Source organism: Aspergillus steynii, assembly GCF_002849105.1.
Source record: "Aspergillus steynii IBT 23096 chromosome Unknown P170scaffold_1, whole genome shotgun sequence".
NCBI classification, from domain to species: domain Eukaryota; kingdom Fungi; phylum Ascomycota; class Eurotiomycetes; order Eurotiales; family Aspergillaceae; genus Aspergillus; species Aspergillus steynii.
In genome coordinates this window covers 1166508-1189022 of record NW_020194398.1, presented here as the reverse complement: position 1 = coordinate 1189022, position 22515 = coordinate 1166508, and the positions used below count along the sequence as shown (strand labels likewise).

The following is a 22515-nucleotide window of genomic DNA, read 5'->3' as shown; positions in this document are numbered from 1 at the left end:
ATTAATTGAATGAAAGCTTTTGCTATCTACTACTGATTTCGTCAAGTTTCCTTTGCAAACAATCCATTATGGTACACCCTCGTCTAGGAATTGATAACAGCAAGAGCATAGGGGAACAGATAATCTATTATCACACGCTAATATCTCTCGCCGCCTAGTCCCAGCCGAATAATCTAGGGACACTCGTCATCCGTTCTCCACTGCTTCAAGCACGACCCATCAACGCCCGCTCCCACATGACAGTGAAGAATTCCATCTTTATTGGAGATGATATCATCTAACACCATTAGCTTCTCATTCCATTCAATCTCGCATCTAGGCATACTCAGATCAATCGTGGTTTTAACCGTCTTATCGTCACTGTCCAGGCACTGACACAACATCTCCCCGTCGTAGGTGACACTGCAGAGCTGGCAGCGACCGGTATATTTACCACTGTTAGGTGAGTGGATGATCAGTATTTGCAAATTCGCGTGTAAAGGCAGAAGGGAAATACTTACTTCTCCATGGGTACGAGGTTTCCGTCCGCGTTAACACCATAGCATTTATCCAGGTCGAGGATGCTGCGCAGACTGCCGTTGGGGCCGCCACATTTGGCATTCAGGACGTGGTTCTCCTGGATATCTTGGATGTTGCAGGTCGCGTAAAAGTCACCAGCTGCGACGATCGTCGACAGTGAAAGAATAGATAGAATTTGCTGGAGCTTCATATTGTTTGGTTGGCGTGAATGGGTTTGAACTTGTTACACTTGTGATTTGCTGGTTGAGGCTTGATTGTGGGATTGCTGTTCGGGTGCTCATGGCCGTATTTATACTCGTCGAGAAGACCTGCATTGCCTCATTATCCCCCTATTGTCAGATTATGCCAAGTCTGTCTCAGACGTCGCAGCGAATACTTTCGTGGTTGACTGTTGGAACGGACAGAGCCTCTGCATCCTATTGCTTTCCTATGCTGGGCTGGTTTAGCTCCTGGCCCCATGACAGGGATTCTTCTATGTTGAGCTATCCCTAGAATGTAGTCAGAGGATAACTTCCAATAGTCTAACTTGTCCTAGTACTGACACCTGCCGATCAGCAATGAAAAGTCCGATGCAGCCAGCTGTACCTATCAACTGTGATATAATCATACACCTCTGATGCTCGGAAAATTCGGAGAAGAGGCAGGCCACCGCATTCTTCTTGCTGGCTAATATTCTTAGTCGATTGGTCTAATACAGCCCATGTGGATCTGAGGTGTCATTGATCGCGTTAAACAGTCGCCCCCACAGCGCACCGGATGGGTCGATACCGTGGGGGCCAAAAAAGGAAAATATACGAGAAGTCTTGGGAATGAGGTTTCTATATCTAGATTCCAGAATATTCTTATCCAAGAAGGGGGGAATTGCCACAGCCCTATACTGGGAAGATCGGGGGCCATGCTCCTTTAATTATTTCCAGAAGTTTGAGATGTACAATCATGGAATATGTAAAACACAAGAAAAGACTTGAATATGAGTCATTATTAGTGTGGATTCTGCTACGGAGATATAGCGAAGAAGCTCGTGGTCAGAGAAAAATAGGGACACCGTGAAGATAGAGCTGGTATCGGTAGCTATAGAATTTTTCAACAGTTTGACGCTATTACTAATTTTAATTGAGACCCCTACGAGTCGTTCGCCGAATGTAAAATGAAGGAACAGAATGATACAACATCTGATAGTTGTCAAAAATACAAAGTCGCAAAATTTGCGATCGGTGACCACGGACACAGTCCCAGTAATCAGTACATAATGTAGCAATCCATTTGGCGATTCTGATTCCGTCAGCATGTTTCTGTAAAAGGCTTTCTGACTCCAGCCATAAAAGGAGGCTGAACCTACAGGAAGCTTCCCAGCCCCCAAGACAAGATCCGCAATCGGAATCACGTTGCCCAAAAAGTCCGCCAGCTGGTCCGCAGCACTGCCAAAGTCCCAGTCCCCAACAGAACAATACGGAGGTTCCTGTCCTTTTTCGTCTTCTGAATCATCAACGGAGTTGAACTTGAACCCATTAACGTAGAATACGAGATCGGAGTGGTCAACCGGGTAGGGTCGAGGAGGTACAACAATGCGCTTGTCTAGACTGCGCCGACGTTCTCCCTCATCCAAGAACTCGACCGACGCAATAGGCTCAATGTTAATCGGGTAGGACTCAAGGTTTGTAACAGGAATGGTGACATTCGTGCCGAGGTTCACCTCGACCGCCTCCCTCTGGTCAGCCACCATGACCTGGTCTGTATCGTTCATCACAGCAGCGATGATAACTTTCGGTGATGCGGCGTTGGTCTCCCACGCCTCCCAGACATGGAGCGTTGCAGTGCCGAACTGCGGGTGGAGGGTTGATATGGGAACCGGATCGTCGCATGTTGTATGTTGATAAGGATCTCTCACTTCAGTGGCGGTGTCACAGGACTTGACAATACTCTCGACTGAGTCCGTCCAAGTGTAGCCGGTGAACGTAGGAGCTTCGGAAATTGTTTCGACGATGGTGCTGGTGGGATTCGTGGTGTAGCCGCAGACGTTGCTTGTTCTGTCAAAGGGTGGTGCGGTGAAGTATTTGGTTTCCGACTCTGTGCACTCACAAACGAGCGACGGCTTCCCCCTGTGAGTAATTGTTAGCTTTTTCGTTGTTCTTGTCGCATGCAAAGTAAGTACTAGAGGAGAAGAAGCGTACTTGGGATGGCAAGTGATAGAGGGTTCTTCTGTTGGCGTTGGCGTTGGCGTTGGTGTTATGGACGACGATGCTGGCCTATTCGGGGAAACGCTGGTTCTTAATGGTTTGACCGGCGAAGATGTCCTAGAAGCTTGAGAAACAGCACCAGAGCTTTGGGTAGTTGAGGGGTTGGGAGATGATGATGATAGTTTTGGTGTCGAAACTGGCGTTGAAGATGGAGGCAAGACAGTAAATACTTCGTAAGTTAAAGGCCGGGATGAAGCTGGTGATGCAGATGGCGATGAGACTGGTGATGAAAAGGGAGGAGTTACAGTGAACACTTCGTAAGTCAAGGGCGGTGGGGAAGCTGGCGATGAAACTGGCGATGAAGCTGGTGTTGAAGATGGAGGAAGGACAGTAAACACTTCGTAGGTCAAAGGAGGTGGTGATGTTCGTGATGAAGCTGGAGACGAAGATAGCGATGAGACTGGGGATGAAGACGGGGGTGAGACAGTGAACAGTTCGTAAGTCAACGGCGGTGGGGAAGCTAGTGATGAAGCTGATGATGAAGCTGATGGCAAAACAGATGATAGAGCTGTCGTGGAAGATGGAGGCAGGACAGTATACACTTCCATGGTGAGTGGTGCGTCGGCGTTCAACTCGGGGGTGACTGTTGCAGTCCTTGTCTCCTCTGTTGCCGTGACATCGCAACCCACGGTTGTGCTTGTCATGGTAGAGGTGGAACATGTAGTCGTTGTTGTCTTAGAGCCCTTGATACTGGTCGGTATAGCAGAGCAGAAGGCAGATTCAGGGAAGACTGTCTGTGTAGTGGCAGAAGTACAGGACTCTGCTGTGCTGGTAGTACTACCGGTGGTAGTGCTCTTGTTATCATCGTTATCGTCATTGTCATCGTCATCATCTGGATCATTGCTTGTGTCTGAGGCTCCTGGCGATCCTCCACCCGCAGGTGAAGGCGACTGATTACTGGTGCAGCCAATTATGCACGGAATATTGACACCGCCAGATATACCAGGCAGGTTGAAGTAGGTTCCTATAGCACCTATGCCATATAGAGCTTGTCCTAGGAAGATAGGAAGGTTCGTTTGTTGGCCGTCGGTCATAGTGGTGATTATAGTATTCTCCGAACCGAGGGACGCGATGCTGCTGGCTGAGAAGCCCTCGGGGGGCTTGGGGAAGATTGGCAATGGCGAGCTCGTTGAGCGTGAAACTTCAGCTGTTATACTTCCCTGGGACTCGGATATGGAAGAAGTTTCCGAACTCGATGCAGCACCTGTGCCTGTGGTAGATGTCTCAGATGGCACGGGCGGTGCAGTAGAACCAGGCTTTAAGGATTCAAATATTCCAGAAGGGCTTCTAACTGAAAGGCCTGATTGGCCCGAAGGAGTAGGTCTAGTTTCCTCCACGAAGCTCGAGCTCGCGGATGAGGGTGAACCACTCGGCACCCAAGGAGCATTGCTCTCGGAAGGCGCAGGCGAGGGGGTCGGAGATGGCTCAGGTGTGGTGGATGCAAAGGATAGTAGATTTGAATTGGCTCCAGGGAATTCAAACTTGGTCAAGAGGATATTCGGTGTTCTAGTTTCCTGTAAAACGACCGAAGAAAGCACAACTCGAGAGCTGCCTGGCAGACACGCAGTCTGCTGTACTATAAATAGCAACAGTGACACAGTCACAGAGAGAATTTTGATAGTCATGATTTATTCCAGTGTTGAGATACAAAAACAAAAGGAAAGAATAAATGGACGGTTTAAATATGAAAACAACACCCTCAGATACCTTTTACTCCAAATGCAGAGCAAGCTTAGAATAAATACCTAACATTGGCCACACAATTATCTACAAACTACCAATCTCTCCTGAGAGCACCATCGGGTAGGAAGGAAAGCCATGAAATTACGCACGTACATACCTGAGAGCTTTCTGTCTGCCCCCACGACCTAGCGTGTCTCAGCACATAGCCATCAAGAGCCGGGTCGTGCATTTGCAAGGTTTATGAGCCTTGTTCATATGGGGCTATGTCTTGTCAATAGTTTGGAAGGGACACTACCTAGTTAGACTTCATACTATATCGATCCTTGTCTATATTGACTTCTGATTGCGCCCCAAACCTCCGACGCGAATTTGATATCCTTGTCGAACTATAAACGAGTGACCGCTGATCCCGTCTGGTGCGATCATCATCTGCCTTAGCTTTGTAAGGGAAGCCGAATGTCTATCAAAAATTTACTCATTGGCTGCTAAGCTTAGGTGCTGCTATGCTAAATAATCAATTTATGCAAGCAAGAGCGATACGCTGCCCCGCACAATGTCATCGTAAGTATCCACTATATTAGCGCATACAGATGCAGGTTGGGAAAAGAACAGAGAGGAACAATTCGACCGACAGTTAGAGCAAAGGTTGCGGTCTGGACCTTCATGCGGAGTATATTTTGGTCAGCCGTGCCGCCTCGGAACACCAGAACCTACCTTCGTGAGGGAATTACAAGGGTATGAGGTCTCCTTACCTGGGACTCCGTTGCCAATTTTGGGATTTTGATATGCAGGGTCGCAGCTGCGCCGGTGTCAGAAACCCTTGTAGGGAGTCAGAGCGTTATTCTTGGCACCTGAAGCGGCGGAGGTCCTGCGCCGCAGCGCTAAATCCTGACACCAGGACGGCTGTGTGCCCACTTCAGATAAGTTTCTAAACCATCACGTTGCATATATCATGCATGGGCGGTGGATACACACCCAGTAATTGCCAATCAGAGGAAATAGTGCTGTTGGGACGATTGGTAAACGAGTTGATCGGCACGGGTCTGGCTCTGTATAATTAGTATATTGATCCTTACCCTTGCCCTATTGAGCGTCGATCGTAATTCCTGGAGCACCGGGCGAATACCCTGTCGTAAGAATGGTAACACCATGACTCTATCCATTGATTGAGACATTTGATCCCGAATTAAATTAGGAGGGACTACTGTTAGGGGGCGAAGTTTGACCTCAGGCCAGCCAGCCCGTGATGGCAGGACCATATAAAGCAGAGAAGCATTCGAAATAGAGCTCTACAGACACACCACAAGGACTAGTCCTCATCTTATTCCTGCCGTTCTTCATTTTTCATTCAGTGCCGCACCCTGAAGCAAATAGTCTTTCACCATGCATATTACCACCAAGAGAAACAAGGCGCTGGCTCTGCTCTTCTTCCTTCTCTCCTTCCTGACTCTCTGTCTGTCTGTGCCGACGGACTCTGTCAAAGTCCACAGGTTGACCTTTTTGAATCAGGCTAATGAGAAGGAGTTTCCGAGCTGTTTCCCATCACAAGCATCTCTCCCTACATAAAGATGTTCTCGTGAAGCGCGGTATTGACCCCAGGTATAAAGTTCTCAAAGATAAACTCGAACGGAGCCCTCGAGTCTACCAGAATGAGGAGAAATTCGTGGCTTTTGGCTCGGAATCAGTCACTTTAGGCAGTGATAACTTCATAGGGTGCATGGGCTTGGTCATTGCAAGCAGCCAGGGCGCCATCATCGGGCACTACACCAACGCCGATCCCAGCATCTCTCAAGCCAAGACCAACATTCCCGACCTGATCAATGACCACAAGGACTCCCTGGCAGGCGCCGAAGCGTGGATCTACGGGCACGTCAGGCTGAATAAACCACACAAATATCAGGCAGAGGAGCGCATCCAGGAACTGGAGTCAATAATCAAGAACGAGCTTGGCATTACGGCCCAGAGAGTGAAGTATATAGAACCGGAGGATCTGATGGCGGATGAGAATGAAGAATTGATAGTAGACGAGCTGCCCGATGAACTAATGTATGGTTTTGTCCTCGTGGAGCATCCGGGTGGACATTCACAGGAATCCGTCATCACCTTCGTTAGTCTCGATTGGCAGAAAGCCGGGACGACCTTGGATTAGGTTCTCTTGTGTCATGGATATGGATCAGACTGCAGATCAACGTGTTACACCTGGCATTATATATATATCTTGACCTTTTCCGTAGAATCTGTTCGGTTGCAGTGTTCAGATTGGTTGTGGGGCTCTTACTGCCCTCGGGTTCTGCTGGTTTATCCTAATACTTTTCCTTGTTTCTTTTCTTGCTTCTTTCTATTTTTTACTATACGCGTGGGCTTACTGCTTAACATGTGTGTGGGCTCGCTGCTTACTATAATTAAGTATAGGCTTATTAGCTATTATATATATAGGTTTATTACTTACTATATGCGTGGGCTTGCTGCTTACTGTGATCAAGCATGGGCTTGCTAGCTATTATCAAAAAGGCCTTATTTATAAACCTTTAGATTGAATCAACTGGCTGACGCGCGGCCTTTGTAGCTAGTCAGCCAGCACTCGCTAGTTAGCTAACTAAGATCTTGCCAATTACTTTCCCCAAGTATTGAGAATTGCAATGATCTCTTCTCTCCCTCCCCCGTCGGCCCAGTCTCGGGCGGTCTCGCCATACGGGTCTCTCAGATTTATATCGCTGCCTCGTTCCAGCAGAAACCGCACACGTTCCGGGGAGTTGGAAAGAACCGCGAAGTGCAACGCCGCTCCTAACCTATTCCCCTGCCAATCGCGAAACATATCTGGATCCCACTCAAACTCGCGCTGATTGATAGGGAAGCCTGCTTCGTCTAGTAGCCATTCCATGACTTCCATCCGGCCTTTGAGTCTATATTCAGCAGCCCGTTGAAGGGCATTGCTACAAGCGAAGTTGGCACCATAGGCAGCAAGCAACCTGAGCGTCTCCACCGAGGCAAAACGACCAGCTTGACTCGGCACATCATGGGACTTGTTCCTGTTTCTCGCATTTGGATCGGCTCCATGCTCAAGGCACCAGCGCACCCGCGTCTCATTATGCGTCACAAACCTGTCCTGTTATCAGCATTGACGCTTTTTCGCCCATTAATCCAGGGTGCAAACCCACCCTAGTATCGGAACATGGAAATCCTGGGCAGGGTCGTTGATATTCCACCCATGTTCTAGAAACACCTCGAGCACATCAAAGGCGTTGGCAGTCATAGCCTTCCTCGCGATTGCGGGCGTGATAATAGGCACTCCTCGCTTATCGATCATATATTTGACTGTATCCACTTGGTTTCCCTCCGCAGCCTTAACTAGTAGCCGCGTGAGAAACTCGTAAACAGGCTCACTTTTGTCGGTGTGGCTCCTCAGTTTCACCCAGTCTCGTACCTCAGCAATCGTGGGATCAATCCAGAGATGGTCTTTTGGTGTAACATTTTCATCGGCAACCTCGGCCTCCCACCTGGCCAGTTGGGTCTGCAGTTTGGGGAGGTCTCCCGCTTGGGCGGACAGTTCCATTTCCTCGGCGAGGGTACGGGGATGTTGTCCTGGGCTATACATGATAAGGTAGCGTGACTGTTGTATTTGAGAAGTAATGAATGAGAAGAAGAAAGAAAAAAAGAAAAGCGAAGAGGTTGATGGTTGGGGGTGGAGGAATAGGGAGACAAAGGAAGAGAAGGCTGAGATGCCCGGCTTTTAGCACTAATGGAGGGGTAGATGCTAGGTTCCCAAGTAATATTAATAAGGAAGGCTTGTTCTAAAGAAACCAAGCTGGAATTCAAACAAATACATACAGTTACAGATGAGCTAGGGTCGTGTTTTGGGCGCGATGATCTTACCTTTCCTTCCGTGACAGCCGACTCCGCTCGATCGCTTGGCTGGTCTAACCACACCAAGGATAAAAAGCGTACCTTAGAATGACAAGAAAAACTAACTCCAAGTTTACTAGTGTGCCATGCCGGGTGGAGTTTCTATGTTCCGACCAGACGGCCTTCAAGATTCTCTCTTGGCAACGGACGTACCCACTCAATCCCCATGATTTCATCCGATATGTATCCATGAAGCCACCCCTTGTCTATAAGGATGGAACCAACAGATATTGCCACACCTTCCCAGCGAACTCGTGTCGCCTGCAAGGCATGCAATGCAAGACGTGTGAAATGCGATGCGAACGAAGGGCAGCCGTGCTGGCATTGTCGCATGCGGCGGATTCCCTGCGAGTTGATTGAATCTAAAAGGGGCAAGTATGTGGTTGCGGTCCCTTACCATTGTTTCCGCCAAATTAAGAAGACCTTCTTATGACAGGTATGCTCGGAGGCGACGCACAGGTGGGAATCAACGAGCCTCGAGACATGTTCGGAGAGTCAGTGATACATGTCTCGTCCAGCAAGATCTAGTTGACCCAATTATAAGACAAGACAATGAGATTGAGAGACCTGGAGAACCCGCAGCCGTAACAATGCCGAATACCCCTGCACAGGGATCCTCTACTTGTCAAAACATGGGCGAAGGACCTGAAGATATCTCTCCCACGGTATATTATGTGATAGAGTTGAGCTACAAACCTAATGGCGGCTCCACTGAACCGCTCACGGTCCATCATCCAATACCTTCTTCTATTGCAGACAATGACACTGCATATCAGCCACAAGGACCGATTTCGTTGCAAGAAGCCCTGTCGTTGCCGAGTCCTGAAGTGCTGGACCAATTGGTATACACCTTCTTTCACAAAATCCATCCCGCTTACCCTGTTTTCGACCGAGAACGGTTTTTACATTCCTATTGCGCAGGCCAGGCATCTCCCTTGGTTTTACAGGCGATCGCCCTTCTAGGTTTTACCATCGGAAGCGATGATTTGGTTCGTGAGGCTGGGTTCAACGATCGAGCAACGGCAAGAAAAACACACTACCTCCGTGCCAAGGCATTGTATGATGCAGACTACGAGCCTGATCGCATGAACCTCGTGGCCGTTCTCCTACTTCTGGGATTCTGGTGGGCCCGTCATGATGATCAAAAAGATACATGCTATTGGGTTGGCTGTGCATCATCTTTAGCGCAATCTTTGGGCATGCATCGTTCGTATGCTATTACGAAGTGAAATGACCGAGTATCTTGCTGATGGGAAGCTTACAGCGTACAACAGTCCACCATGAGTCAACGGATGAAGTGCTTGAGAAAACGAATCTGGTGGGCAATATATGTAAGACCCATCGGCTCACCTGCTATGTTGTTGAGTTCTGATCTCTTTTAGACCCGCGATAGACATGTATCCGCTGCTTTCGGTCGGCCTTTTCGAATCCGAGATGAGGACTGTGACGTTGAATTTCTTGCCGAGGAGGATTTCACTTTCGATACAGCCTATATGCCTGGGCTCATTCCGGCCCAGGAAGACCATCATGTCTCATATGTTCTTGAAATGTCAAAACTGGCAGCAATAAGTAAGTCTCTCTTTCAATCGCCACGCTCTTACCTTGGCCATCTGCAAGTCTCGATTGCGATATAAGGTGGCTTATTATATGTTGCAGTTGGGGATATCATCACGGCAGAGTATAGCCCTCGCCGCACTCTACTTGGACATCTTCAAATAGATACATTAAAGCAGAGACTCACGGATTGGGAAGTTGCGTTGCCCGATCAACTTAGAATCAGACCATCTGACAGTTATCGGGGGGCCTCATTCTGGGCCTCTATGGCCCAATTTTCTTATCAGTAAGCTTTGAGTCTTTGATCTGTTGCGACATCTCTGCTAAGCAAGCCTAGGAACACTATCATCCTTCTATATAGACCCAAGGCCGTCAGAATCTCTTCTCTAGCAGACACAGAACGTGATTTGCGGGCACGAGCTGCTGCAGACTCTATCACTCGTCTTGCCGAGGATCTCTTATCATCCGGGATGATAACCTCCGGCTTAATCCATCTGTAAGACCGATTCCATTCCGTGCCTTACGCTCATTAACTTGATTAAGTGTACCGGCATTGTTTTCCGCACTCTCGGTTCACACAGTCGTCATCTGTCGAGGAGAGCCAATTCATAAACAGCTAGCAGAGAACAAGTCACAGCAGTGCATGTTGGCTTTAAGCGTGATTGCAAAGTCTTGGCCTGTCAGGATTTGGATTTCAAGAGCTTTCGTCAATCTAATAAAAAGATTAACAGGGCAAGGCCAAACTTTTGACTCAGCCTTCAATGGGGCTATAGTGAATGTCTCGTCGAGCATCAAGTCTAACTTTCAGCATAAGGCGCCATCTGCTGGCCGGTCTTCTGGAGTAACAAGGGTTCATATTGCACCAAATTCTGACCCTTGTTGCACGTCTAACGCCGCCCCACAGCCTGGAGGTGATGATTGTTTTAGCTCTTCGTGGAAACCGTCAGGCGATTTCGTGCATGATTCTCTGTGGGCCGATTATCTTGATAATGCGCTTGATGTGGATTTGTTACTGCATAGTTGTGCCGACCCTACGCAACGTGTCCTTTTTGAAGGAATAAACTGGGATCTAGCTGAATGAACTCTTCATACACATAATCGAGGTGACTAAAGTTGACCTGTTTGTAGCCCTCGCCAAAAACGAATGCTTTATCGGTCGAATGTGGGATAGAAAGAGCGAAATTAGTTTCTTGGCTTCCATTTTCCATGGAACACGGAATGGGCTTGGTGTGAATATATACCATGTGTAGCATTTGGTTGTCACTGGGATAACGACTAGATCCCCTATATCCAGGCCGGTAGTGTGTTTTGCCTAGGTTTTGAGGGCAAATCTACTCTTTTGCCTTAGAAATTGTCCATATTTGAAGAACAGCAAGGGCAGTGGCATCATCAAGACTGTGAGAAATGCCAGGAGAGTGGTTGCCCAATGACGACCTAGTCGTTCGTACATTTGAATACCAAAAAGCGGAAACACAGCTGCACTTGAACGATTAACAGTGCTACATAATGGTCATCGTGAAGATGGTTTCAAGTCGCTCACTCACCGGCAAAGGAGCACCTTGCGAGTCCATTACTCGCCAGTGCAGATGCAGCGTACTTGGGATAGGCATCAACCTGTAAATCTAATTGTTAGCGCAAGTTCTGAGATCATTCAATTCAAAATGGCTTACCAGAAAGGTGAATATGCCAGTAAATGCAAGAAGGGTACTTTGAACAGATTAGTTCAAGCCTTGCGGAGTCCACAGGATGCATTGCAATGTCATTGTTCAAGGTATTTCAAACTCACCCACATCCGAATATGGCCGACCCTATAATGGGAACTATCCAATGCACGTCTGGATATAAACTCCAGCCAAACCATAGCAGACCAACTGGTATCATAACGCCCCCTGGTATAGCCGGTATGAGACGATATTCAGGTGGCTTTTCACAACGATTATCTGTCTGTCTACCTGAGAGTTGATCCGCGATCCTATTCCAAAGTGGAGTGCTAGTAGCTGCTAGGATCATTCCAGATATGATGCCGAGGAATGTGAGACCCACTTTCCAAACGTTGAAATCGTACGTGCTTTCAAAAACAAAGGGAAAGGCTTGGAAAAATAGATAGAGAAGCCCTAACAGCATGGCGGAGTAGAGGTCCAGCAAAAGGCACATTGGCTCGAGCGTGAGAAGCTGAACAGGGCGTAGAAGTGAGAAGGCCAAGGCTCGGGCTCTTGTTGTCTGTGGCTTTTCGACAGACACCGTAAGATTTTCGTTACCCGTCTCTTTGCGAAGCAGTTTTGCCTTAGTTTTCAGTTTGATGGGGTGATATGTTTCAGGAACCAGGAAAAGAATCGACAATAGAATTATTGCAGACCAGATGAGAATGGAGTAGTGACACCACCTCCAATGGGCATGGGAGACGATGAAGCCGCCCACCAGGGGACCCAAGCAGGGTCCTATGAACGGGGAGGCTGAGACGAACGTCATGGGCTTTTGAATTTCATCGCACCGGAAGACATCGCCCGCAGTTCCTCCAGATACGGACAAGAAGGTGCCGCCAGCAAAGCCAGTGAAGAACCGAGAGATGATTATTGTCTGGATATTTCTTGCAACTGCAGTAGCAGCGGTCCAGATCATGAACAGCAACCATGAAACGACATAGATTGGTCGTCGTCCATACCACTCGCTGAGAGGACTTGTCAGAATGGGCCCAAAGGCGATTCCAAGGACGAAGAAAGATAAGCCCAGTGTGCTAATTATGGATGAGATCATGAGCTCAGCATTCATTTGGGTATAAGTTGTCGTGTAGATCGAACTCGCGCATGTCCTTTTTGCGCCAAGTGTTAGCGATACCGGACTCCTTGGGACATAGGTGATCTTCTCTTCATTCCAACGGGAGCACAGTCTGAAGGTGGAATATAACTCACACACACATTGTCCCTGTACAGATAGTGATAATAATGGCCCATTTCCGCATTGGCGAAATATTGTATGGACACATAGGGTCATTATCACCGTCAAACGAAACACAAATTTCGCGATCAGTGACCGAGTTATAACCGGGACCACTTAACTCTAGGCGATCATTCTCGCCCTGAAGAGTCCCATCTGTACACAACTCATTTCGATTGCTAGCCACGGGGAGGACTTTGTCTTCCGTACATGCTCTTTGAGATTTCTTGCCATTTCCTTTGTTATCGGTGCGCTTTGAAAGGGACATTTTCCAAAGTCGTGGCGTTGATTTTACCGATCGGCCGCCCACCAGCCATTGGGTATTTAAATATGCTTTGTCCTTTTTGCTGTTGATCCCTCATAGAATCCAGAACTCCTTTCCGAACCCGGTTAGCGTAAGTCCTGGGAAGACGCCGAGGTTTCTTAGAGATCGAATGAATCACCATCGGGTATTGGCACCGGAGTGGGGACATGCTCGCCCGAAGCCATATGTGAGCCAGTCATTTTAGTGGAGAACATATCGACCATTATCGACTTCCAATAATATCAACAGGATTGCTTGCCTCATGACAGCGTACTTGGCGAGAGAAAATACCCCCGGCTTCTTGCTGCCTCTGCTGCGCCTGATGAACCAAGAGCCCGCGGCATTTTCCTTTCTACCCAGACGGAGAGCCATAGCTGAAACATCCTATTATATCTCATCGCACTTTCTGACAGCCCTTCCCAGTCCCTAATCAGCTAACTGTTCGCTGAAAGGGTGCATCTCAAAATAGGAGGCATTTCCCAGGAACCCAAAATCCCATGTCACCTCCAGAGGTCAAGATCTCTGTTGTGTCAAACATTTGTACAGTACAAGCAGCATGCATTCCAACGCAGACTTAGCGGACCAGGAACGGGTTCTTCATTCGACGGCAATTGAACATCACATATCAAGACGAGGAGCTGTCAACTTTGCCCATCGGGATGTTTGGGGTCCACGAGAAAAGGCAATGGGAGATCCATGGTCGCCGAACAATCCAAATGGAACGTGAGTACCGTTGCCCATCTTTCTGTTTCGATCCCTTGATAGTTGACAGGGCTAATCTGGGTCAGCGTTATTCTCCGTTTGGCGGAGAATAGCCTGATGCATGAGGAGGTGGGAGACTATATATGTGCACAGGTTGTACTCCATCTCAAACTTCAGGCGGAATCACTCATTCCTTCAATCCAGACAAAAGTTCTTCCAGTAGACCATCTGACCTACAGCACGGGTCCACGGGGATCCCGGCGCCTTAGACGAGCAGCGGCTGCGCTTCTGACCGAGCAGTTCCATGCGCGTTCCCTTATCACGTACGATAATATCCTCGTCACGCCCGGTGTGGCCAGTGCTATCGACGGAATAGCCTTCGCCATCTGTGATGAAGGGGATGGGGTCTTGGTTCTTCAACCTCTATACAACGGTTTCAAATTTGACATGCAGAACAGGGCTAATGTCCAGATAGTCGGGGTCAAGTTTGAAGGGGTCGAGGGGTTTGGGGGTCTTGACGACCTCTTCCGACCAGAAGTGAACAGAAAAGCCCTCGAAATTGCTCTTCAACAGGCGAGAAAGGCTGGGATCAATATCCGTGCACTTTTGATCTCGAAGTGAGTTTCTCCGTTTGTTGGATCGATCCTAACGGGAGTATATTAACGAATGAAACCTTTAGTCCACACAATCCTTTGGGGAGATGCTATGTGCGTTCTTTTTTCCCTTGGAGCATCTTTCAACGTTGATTTATGTCTTTAGCCCCCTGAAACTCTCAAAGAGTTTGCTTCGTTCTGCGGCCAGCACAACATGCATCTCATCTCGGATGAGATTTATGCATTTTCCGTTTTTGCGAACCCCGAAATTCCATCAGCACCTAATTTCACCTCTATATTAACACTGGACCTGGATAAGATTATTGATCCATCACACAAGCATGTCCTCTACGGCGCAAGCAAAGACTTCTGTGCTAATGGATTGCGATTGGGATTTATTTTCACAAAGAACGAAGGGATCATTGGCGCTATGTCCAGTATAGGGTGAGTTGCATCATTACTACTTTCGCCAGTAATTTGCTCACGGTCGTGTACCAAGTATCTTCTCCTGGTTGCCGCATCTTCTGCAGGATGCTTGGGCTGCAATGCTGGAGGACAAGCAGTGGATGGAGAGATTTATGGAGCAGAAAAGACAACTGATGCTGGACCGATACGAGATGACAACAGCATTTCTTTCCAAACATGACATTCCCTACTATGAGATGTATGTGTCGTTTTTCTATCTCGCTCGAAGTATGCGCTAACTGGCCCCAGGAACGCAGGGTTGTTTATTTGGGTTGATCTTCGCCATTTGTTGGTTGCACGGTCGCAAGAGCCTGATCGTGGCGCGTTGGTAAGGTCATCTCCTGATGCTCAGCTCAGCCTGCAACTTGAGTTGAGGTTTACGGAGATCTGCATGGAAAATGGAGTCATGATCGCGCCTGGCCATGTATATATGTCTGAAAGTTATGGTTGGTTCCGTATCACTTTCACTGTCGGAAAGAAAGCCTTAGAAGAAGGATTGAGGCGCTTTTTGGCTTCCATCAAGAAAATGAAAGCTGAATGTCAACTTTCAAAATCAACATGATGGCCGTCGGCCCAGCCAGGAAAGACTTTCTCAATAGGTACATGTGAACGCAACTTCGAAAATCACTTTGCATATATACGCCGGTCTTCCTGGGTAGTATGGCCTGGGACTTGACTAAAGTCAGAAGGGCATTTCCAATCAGGATTACATAAAAACTGTGGCGACAAGAGGGAAGGAGCATATTTCTAGAATAATGCGAAGACCGAGACCAAATATATCGAAACATGGAGCTACAACTAACTGTAGTCAGGCAGAGAGAACTTTAAAGTTAGTAGGCAAAGATAAGAGATCTTTCAGGGTATCTCCATACTTTTTCTGAAATTACTCCAAGTCCCACATGGAATTATCACTTTGTGCTCTAAGGTTTAACAAAGATCTATTATAATAAGGGAACATGGGCATTATACCAAGCGGAAATAAGCGTTACGGACAATGAATCTCCAACTGTTGGTCGAAAAGTTTTCTTTGTACATCAGAATCAATCAATTTTAGCTTTTTGGTACATAAATACAAATAGCCCGTCGAGTCTGTTGGTACGTTATCTTTCTATCTCACACACATACCCTGGATCAAGCAAGATACAGAGAACCGGCAAGTTCCCAAGGATATATAAATATTCTCAAAACTTATATCAAACTATCCTGACAGAATGTTCTCACTCAATCTGCTCCTATCCTCGGGAAAGTGCGGTTTTTGCAAGTCTTTTGGCGGGGTGATATGTGCTGATTGCAAAATAATATCCTACTGCAACTTTGACCATAAGAGGCGTCACAAGCGTAGACATAAAGCTCAATGCCAGGGCTTTTGCGAACTGCTCGCTGAATATGAGTCCGAGTTTGAACGCTGCTCCGAGTCACACAAAGAGGTGCTCAATGCCCTCAGGGAAAAATTCATGTACTATGTTTTGCCAAATGTTTCCCCTGGTGTGGTCGACTACACTCTCGCCCGGTTTGCCGTGCGGTATATATTTGGCACGAGGAAATCTTTGAATGTTATCAAAGATGAATTCGAATATCTAGAATCTCTGCTGGAAGTGTTCGTGGAGAACAACTATTATGCTGGGTGGAGAATCTCCGTCATCTTGCTTAAGGATGGCAGGGATAGAGAATTCTATGACTTTGTGAAGGAGACGCTGCTGGACGTTAAGGAAGAATTCGCGCCTGAACCGGGGAAAGACTATGCGCTACAGTATATCGATGATAGAGGAGTCGACCCTTTTGAGGACTACAACTTCTTTTCCGCGGACATTGACTACCGCGCCCCTTCTTTACTCATTCAGAGTGTTGGTCTGATTCTTATGAAGATCAAGATGCTCAAGGATTTGGAGGACTTGGACGCGAGTAATAATATAATTGGCAGGTTTGTTCCACGGGAAATCCTGAACAGGATCCAATATGCGATTGCCTCTAATAGTATTTTAGCCGATAATTGGCGTCTCCTTGAAGCAGAAGATCATACCAAGCCAATTGAAATACTCAAGAAGCAAGTTGAAGCCTTGTTCTATGGAATTGATGCGATAAATCCCTTTCTATGGCCTTTTCTGGTGTACGATGTAAAGCCAGGAACTGGACAGGCTGTGGATTTCCCTAATCCCGAGGCGGCTTCCGAGCATGCGCACAGAGTGGTGAGAGAGTTGAGTGGGGTTCGGTTAAAAGCCCCAGGTGCACTAAATTTGATTGCAGATAGATACATTCCTATTTTGGGATACTCCTATCGCAATCTGAAAATCAGAGATAAACCTCTCATGGGAGACGGGCGATATTTTGACAACATAATTGGACACGATGCTCAGTTATAAGTTGTTTATCAGATTTTTCCAATGTATCATCAAGCATTTTTTAATTTTTAATTTTCATATTTCGGGGAGCCTTAACATCGTAATACATAAAACTAGCTCTGCCCTCTGTTACTGTGCGTAACCATTCTATAAATATCTAACCACAGTAAAAGTTAGCCCACAAGAAATGTTCACTGTCACCATAAAATTCAACGTAATCATCAATTGAAGTTGAGACCAAATAAAGGATCTATTTTAACTTAAATCTGTCAGGAGGAAACAACTGGACAAATCTAGAAGAGTGATATCTAGCAAACTGTTAATCTCGTTGATCTAACAAGCATCCATAATTAATCTAGGTAGCGTTATAATCTATCTCCCACTTTTCTCGTGTAGTGCTCCAACCATGCCAACAGCAGGTGTGTATGTTCCGAGCTCGATCGGGATGTCTGCAATAAATCGCACTTTTCGCTGGTGACTAGCTCGCGTACCTAGGCCCCTTTGCCATAGACACCGTGCAATTAAGAATGCGCGAGGCGGAATAGCTGAAGACTGACCAACTGTTTTCTGAAAATCGCTCTAAATACCTCGACAATAACAGCTCAACCCCGCGTTTTGCTATGCAGATGGCGTCATTAAGAAAAGCTCCCAGAATTACCCCAGATTCAGGCTTAGAAAGGATTAAGTTAATGATCAGACAGATTCCTGGTTGGTCTATCCAATATAGACTGCGTGCTACACTTGATACTTCTCCCTATTCATGACAAAACTTGATTCAATCAACTGAAACTAGCTCTAAATCGTGCTTAGGATCAAGCTATGGCTTAGACTGTCCAACTCAAACCCATTGCCCGTGATATCAGCTCCGTAGATCATCTTCCCAGATAGTAAGGAGTAGCGAGCGCATTGTTCTCAAAGGCCAAAGCCACGAGCTTGCGCCCTGGTGACCTAATAAGAATACCGCCCAGCTAGTCTAGTTAAGTTTTTACTTTAATCTAATGCGCCCGACATACTCCGTACTAAGGTGGGACTTTGCACATGGCTAGAGTAAAGGAGGACATGGTGCTGCCGATCATTTATGGCTCAGTGAACCAAATAGCCAGTCATGTTAGGCGTGATTTACGGGGTAGTCTGCAGAGTTGTGCGGAGATGCGTGGCCTGAGAGCATGCCGGCCGTCTAAGGGTTGGATGACATGCATGGGAAGGTAGACGTTGACCCGGGTGATCAACTTCCGTTTCCGTATACTACTGATGCGCTTGTTATAGAAGTTAGAATGAATATTTTATGGATCAATAGAACGAAACCCAGATTATAAAGCAAACATAATAAAGGAATCTGTCAGCTATTTAACAACCTAGCGCTAGGATCGGTGGTTTTCAACATACACTTTTACCTAGAAATATATATATAGTCTCCAGGCGGTTGCAACTATGAAGCCAAAACAACTACAATGATATTCTGCACATATTATCTAGTGCCTAAAGCGCTAAAGAATCCTCTAATATGATTGTAGATCAGAGCCATTGCTAGTATTACCGGTTTGGGCAACTGAGCCCTCGGCCGTCGTATCAAAGGTACCCATGGAGGGAGTAATCTGTGAGCTACCATATTACCAAATGACGTGAGATAGAAGCGTTCACCGGGGTCTACGCTACAGCAATTGCACTGCCTACTGCGTACTGTGAACATCCCACGGGGTGTATCCAGCTGTGCGGGATTTAATAATGTACGGAGCAGGGACCGTGTTTCATAGGATAACCCGAATCATTTTATTACTCGACTGCGGCATACTTTCCAAAAATAAAATAAAATAAAATAATCAAATAATCAAATAAAATGGTCGATCTCGTTCGGGTTAAGACGGATAGTTGCGGCCTGGGGAAAGTGGCAGAAAAGCGGAGAAACTATTAGTCCGAGTTATCAGGAAGCATTCCAAAGAATACGTGTCACTACCGAATGAAGGTACAATCTGAATGCTACTCTGCAGTACTCTATGGTAGAAGAAGAATATTTTCTACAGTCAATGGCGCGGTTGCCGCCTAAGGAACGATCTCCCGGTGAATCCAGATTCAAGCAACCGCTGGGATGATCAAGAAGAGTGATAATCGATTGGCGTCATTTTAGGGCGGTCGGATCATCGCCAGAGGCCAATCACCGAGCTGACGAAAAAAGACCGGGCTCTTGTGCCCTAGCCCTGAAGAGTCTCTACGGAGGTGACTGGCCCGAAGCCAGGATCAAATCACCGTGTCTCAGCCTGCACAGCAAGTGGATCGCAGCCCACTGCGATCCACAATAATCCTCGGTTACGCTGCAATAGGCAAGCCGCTAGGCATGGGAATGGGAAAGGGGGTGCCAACTACGTCAGTCGCAATGGCATCGGTGTCGTCAGTCTGTCTCGCCGACTCGAAATGGGCATGTTTTCCCAGGCAGCCGGACGCAGAAGACTGGAGCCAATCCAGCGAATGCCTTGAGGATATCCGAAAACAGCAAACGGCCAAGATCCGTCCGAGCCTCTTAGCCCAAACGCCGAATGCTTAGACTAATCTGCGGCCAACGGTGAGGCCCTCGTGCGAGATTAACTGCTGACTCTGACGTCATTATCCCTTTGGCCCCTTTTTTTTCACTTTTTTTTCGCGCGCCTTTCCGTCTTTTTTTCTGACTTGACGGAGCACACCGGAGCGCGCCGGAGCAGAGGGAGCGGTGGTGATGGCCTGACTGCAATGCATCTGCAGCTCGAGGGAGGCCGTTTGGACTGTTGTTCAGAGCGAAAGTGAACCGTTCAGAACTCCAGATAGCGTTGCTGTACATCTCCGAGGCTGGCGAACTGCCTCGGTTACGCAGAGTGGCTTAACTTAATTTAAACCTCCGTCGAATAGCCTTTGACGCCTCGTCTAAAATGCACAATCCCACGTAACTCAATTGCCAGAGATCGGAAATTGGCTCGAAATTGTAGATGCCGCTGCAGCCTACGTCCTGTACGGCGCAGTGTATCCAAAAGCCACTCTCGTAACTCGGCAGATGGAATATACTAATTCACGATATCTACTCCGTCACGGCAACCATGTGCGATGATGGTATCGCGCGTCCAAGATGTAACCTAGATGTCATCTAGACCACTCAGAGTGACAACTGTACGGAGCACGCTGGTCCCTTGGTTCCATCGTCCGGGACTACTGCTTCGGGCAACCGATCATCGGTCCATTCCCAGCCTTTGACCTCCGGCGTAGTATAAGTTCATGGCGAGGTCCACTGTGCCCCTCATTACTTCTGCCCCTCATCTGTCTTTCCCTCGTGAACCCAGTTCTCGAGTTTCTACTGTGCTTATATACCCCGTCTCTCTCCCCGTTGCTTGGTGTCTGAGTGTCCCAAGTCTGCAACAACCTCCCCGAACTCCTCCCATCTCAACCCCTTCGCCATGTCTCAAGACAGTGCGAACCACACTGTCGTGCCTCCCTACGCGGAGACTCAGAAGCGCGACAGACAGTCCCGTCCCTCCATTCCCCGGGATGCCAACAAGGTCGTCGAGGTCCCCTCGACCCGGGATGCCATCAGCGATGCTTCTGCTTTCATGCACAACCTGAGCTTCTCGCCGTCCATGAAGGACCGTCGGGGCTCGCGGAATTCCTTCAGCACCTCTCTGCCCATTCCCCGGTCCCCGCGTGTCTCGCGGTTGTCCACCGCTTCCAGGCCCAGTGCCGTCCGCCGAGACATCCTTGCTGGTCAATTGCAGGATCTCTCCAAGGAGAAGGTGGCCGCTGTGAAGAACATGGCCTTTGCCTTCGACATCGATGGTGTCCTGGTGCACGGCAACAACCCCATTGAGGAAGGCAAGCAGGTTCTTAAGATCCTCAACGGTGACAACGAGCTGGGTATGTTCCCTCATCTACTTGACTTGACCTGTACAATTCTCTAACATCACCCCAGGCATCCAATTCCCCTACATCCTCTTGACAAACGGCGGTGGTAAGACCGAGGAGGCTCGCTGCCAACAACTCTCCGAGATCTTGGAGCAGCCCGTTTCGACGGACCAGTTCGTGCAGTCGCACACTCCCATGCAGGCTCTTGCCGAATACTACGACACCGTCCTCGTATGCGGTGGAGAGGGATACAAGATCCGCGAAGTGGCCGAGCAGTACGGCTTCAAGAACGTGATCCACCCCAAGGACATTCTCGCCTGGGACCCCACCATCTCGCCTTGCCGGCGGTTCACGGACGAGGAGCGCAAGGACGCCCGTCCCAGAGACTTCGCCAACCTGCAGTTCGACGCCATTCTCTGCTTTGCGGAGTCCTTCGACGCCATGACCGATCTCCAGATCATCAACGACCTCCTCATGTCCGACAACGGCAAGCTCCTCACCCGCGGCAAGAAGGGCGCCGAGCACATCCCCATCTACTTCTCGCAGGGCGATCTGCTCTGCCCCACCGAGCACAAGGGTCCCCCACGTCTGCATCTCGGTGCCTTCCGACTGGCCGTCGAGGCCCAGTACAAGGCCACCAGCGGCCAGGACCTGGAGCGTGTCCTGTACGGTAAGCCCGAGCGGGCGACCTACATCTACGCCGACGAGGTCATGAAGTCGTGGATGGAGCAGATCCACCAGCAGAAGACCCTACCGAAGAACATCTACATGGTCGGTGACAACCCCGCGTCCGATATCATCGGAGGCAACCTGTACGGATGGAACACCTGCCTGGTCCGAACTGGTGTCTTCCAGGGCGGCGACAACGATGAGCAGAACCCGGCCAACTTCGGTGTCTTCCCGAACGTCCTGGAGGCTGTCAAGACGGCGATCCGCAAGGAGCTGGGCCAGGACTTCGGCTTCAAGTGGGAGCCTAAGATCAACCCGGTTACCCATGCTGACTCCTCGTCGTCCGCTATTGACTAGATGCGACGCCGTGGTTTGGTTGGAAAGAAGTTGGAGAACGCAGAATTTACTTCTATATTACCCCCCTGTTATAGCAGGACTCTTATTTTTTCATTTTCATTTAGACGATAGACACGAAACCTTCAAGAGAAAAAGAGTATGTCAGGTACAGCGCGTTTGGAAGTTACATCACCTATAGAATTGCATTTTGGTTATTTCATTCAATCAATGAGTCAATGACTTTTCAAATTAAACTTTAACATGATCCCTGCTTTTGAATTGCTTAGATTGGTAGGCTTCGCTATTGGACAGCGTTAGCAAATCAGATTCGTGAGCAAAGAACTGCAATTTGCCTAGAGGCAAGTGCGTTCCAATTGGATGCAAGCGAAAAAAAAAATCTTCACTCTTTCATGGTAGCC

At 48.1% G+C, this 22515-nt stretch overlaps 9 protein-coding genes across 9 annotated transcripts; 5 read left to right on the top strand and 4 right to left on the bottom strand.

Moving 5' to 3' along the window:
- Positions 1–173: 173 nt before the first annotated feature.
- P170DRAFT_420792 (CVNH domain-containing protein) lies at positions 174–709 on the bottom strand (the record flags this gene model as incomplete). The annotated part of the gene is made up of 2 exons (XM_024847322.1): positions 174–435; positions 501–709. The coding sequence occupies 2 exons, from the start codon at positions 707–709 to the stop codon at positions 174–176; spliced, it is 471 nt and encodes a 156-aa protein (XP_024709310.1).
- An 806-nt stretch (positions 710–1515) lies between these two features.
- P170DRAFT_482251 (uncharacterized protein) lies at positions 1516–4668 on the bottom strand (the record flags this gene model as incomplete). The annotated part of the gene is made up of 3 exons (XM_024853879.1): positions 1516–1590; positions 1859–4332; positions 4593–4668. 3 exons carry the CDS (start codon positions 4666–4668, stop codon positions 1516–1518), a joined length of 2625 nt encoding a protein of 874 aa, XP_024709309.1.
- A 1154-nt stretch (positions 4669–5822) lies between these two features.
- P170DRAFT_420790 (uncharacterized protein) lies at positions 5823–6588 on the top strand (the record flags this gene model as incomplete). The annotated part of the gene is made up of 2 exons (XM_024847321.1): positions 5823–5896; positions 5949–6588. 2 exons carry the CDS (start codon positions 5823–5825, stop codon positions 6586–6588), a joined length of 714 nt encoding a protein of 237 aa, XP_024709308.1.
- A 381-nt stretch (positions 6589–6969) lies between these two features.
- P170DRAFT_504851 (ankyrin repeat domain-containing protein) lies at positions 6970–8305 on the bottom strand. The gene is made up of 2 exons (XM_024854242.1): positions 7598–8305; positions 6970–7540 (listed from the first exon to the last, which is right to left on the bottom strand). The coding sequence occupies exons 1-2, from the start codon at positions 8032–8034 to the stop codon at positions 7051–7053; spliced, it is 927 nt and encodes a 308-aa protein (XP_024709307.1). The 5' UTR covers positions 8035–8305; the 3' UTR covers positions 6970–7050.
- A 222-nt stretch (positions 8306–8527) lies between these two features.
- On the top strand, positions 8528–10977 carry P170DRAFT_397008 (uncharacterized protein; the record flags this gene model as incomplete). The annotated part of the gene is made up of 7 exons (XM_024846150.1): positions 8528–8717; positions 8779–9552; positions 9607–9673; positions 9725–9911; positions 9999–10182; positions 10234–10392; positions 10440–10977. The coding sequence occupies exons 1-7, from the start codon at positions 8557–8559 to the stop codon at positions 10975–10977; spliced, it is 2070 nt and encodes a 689-aa protein (XP_024709306.1). The 5' UTR covers positions 8528–8556.
- A 76-nt stretch (positions 10978–11053) lies between these two features.
- On the bottom strand, positions 11054–13094 carry P170DRAFT_372621 (MFS transporter). The gene is made up of 5 exons (XM_024845208.1): positions 12806–13094; positions 11683–12705; positions 11567–11603; positions 11441–11510; positions 11054–11372 (listed from the first exon to the last, which is right to left on the bottom strand). The coding sequence occupies exons 1-5, from the start codon at positions 12877–12879 to the stop codon at positions 11209–11211; spliced, it is 1368 nt and encodes a 455-aa protein (XP_024709305.1). The 5' UTR covers positions 12880–13094; the 3' UTR covers positions 11054–11208.
- Positions 13095–13551: 457 nt separating this feature from the next.
- On the top strand, positions 13552–15556 carry P170DRAFT_460274 (PLP-dependent transferase). The gene is made up of 6 exons (XM_024851926.1): positions 13552–13857; positions 13923–14453; positions 14516–14543; positions 14596–14873; positions 14929–15093; positions 15144–15556. Exons 1-6 carry the CDS (start codon positions 13691–13693, stop codon positions 15454–15456), a joined length of 1482 nt encoding a protein of 493 aa, XP_024709304.1. The 5' UTR covers positions 13552–13690; the 3' UTR covers positions 15457–15556.
- A 549-nt stretch (positions 15557–16105) lies between these two features.
- On the top strand, positions 16106–17254 carry P170DRAFT_420785 (uncharacterized protein; the record flags this gene model as incomplete). Its single annotated transcript, XM_024847320.1, has 1 exon — positions 16106–17254. One exon carries the CDS (start codon positions 16106–16108, stop codon positions 17252–17254), a length of 1149 nt encoding a protein of 382 aa, XP_024709303.1.
- Positions 17255–20517: 3263 nt separating this feature from the next.
- P170DRAFT_396998 (putative haloacid dehalogenase-like hydrolase) lies at positions 20518–22301 on the top strand. The gene is made up of 2 exons (XM_024846149.1): positions 20518–21103; positions 21159–22301. The coding sequence occupies exons 1-2, from the start codon at positions 20650–20652 to the stop codon at positions 22115–22117; spliced, it is 1413 nt and encodes a 470-aa protein (XP_024709302.1). The 5' UTR covers positions 20518–20649; the 3' UTR covers positions 22118–22301.
- The last annotated feature ends 214 nt before the right edge of the window (positions 22302–22515 follow it).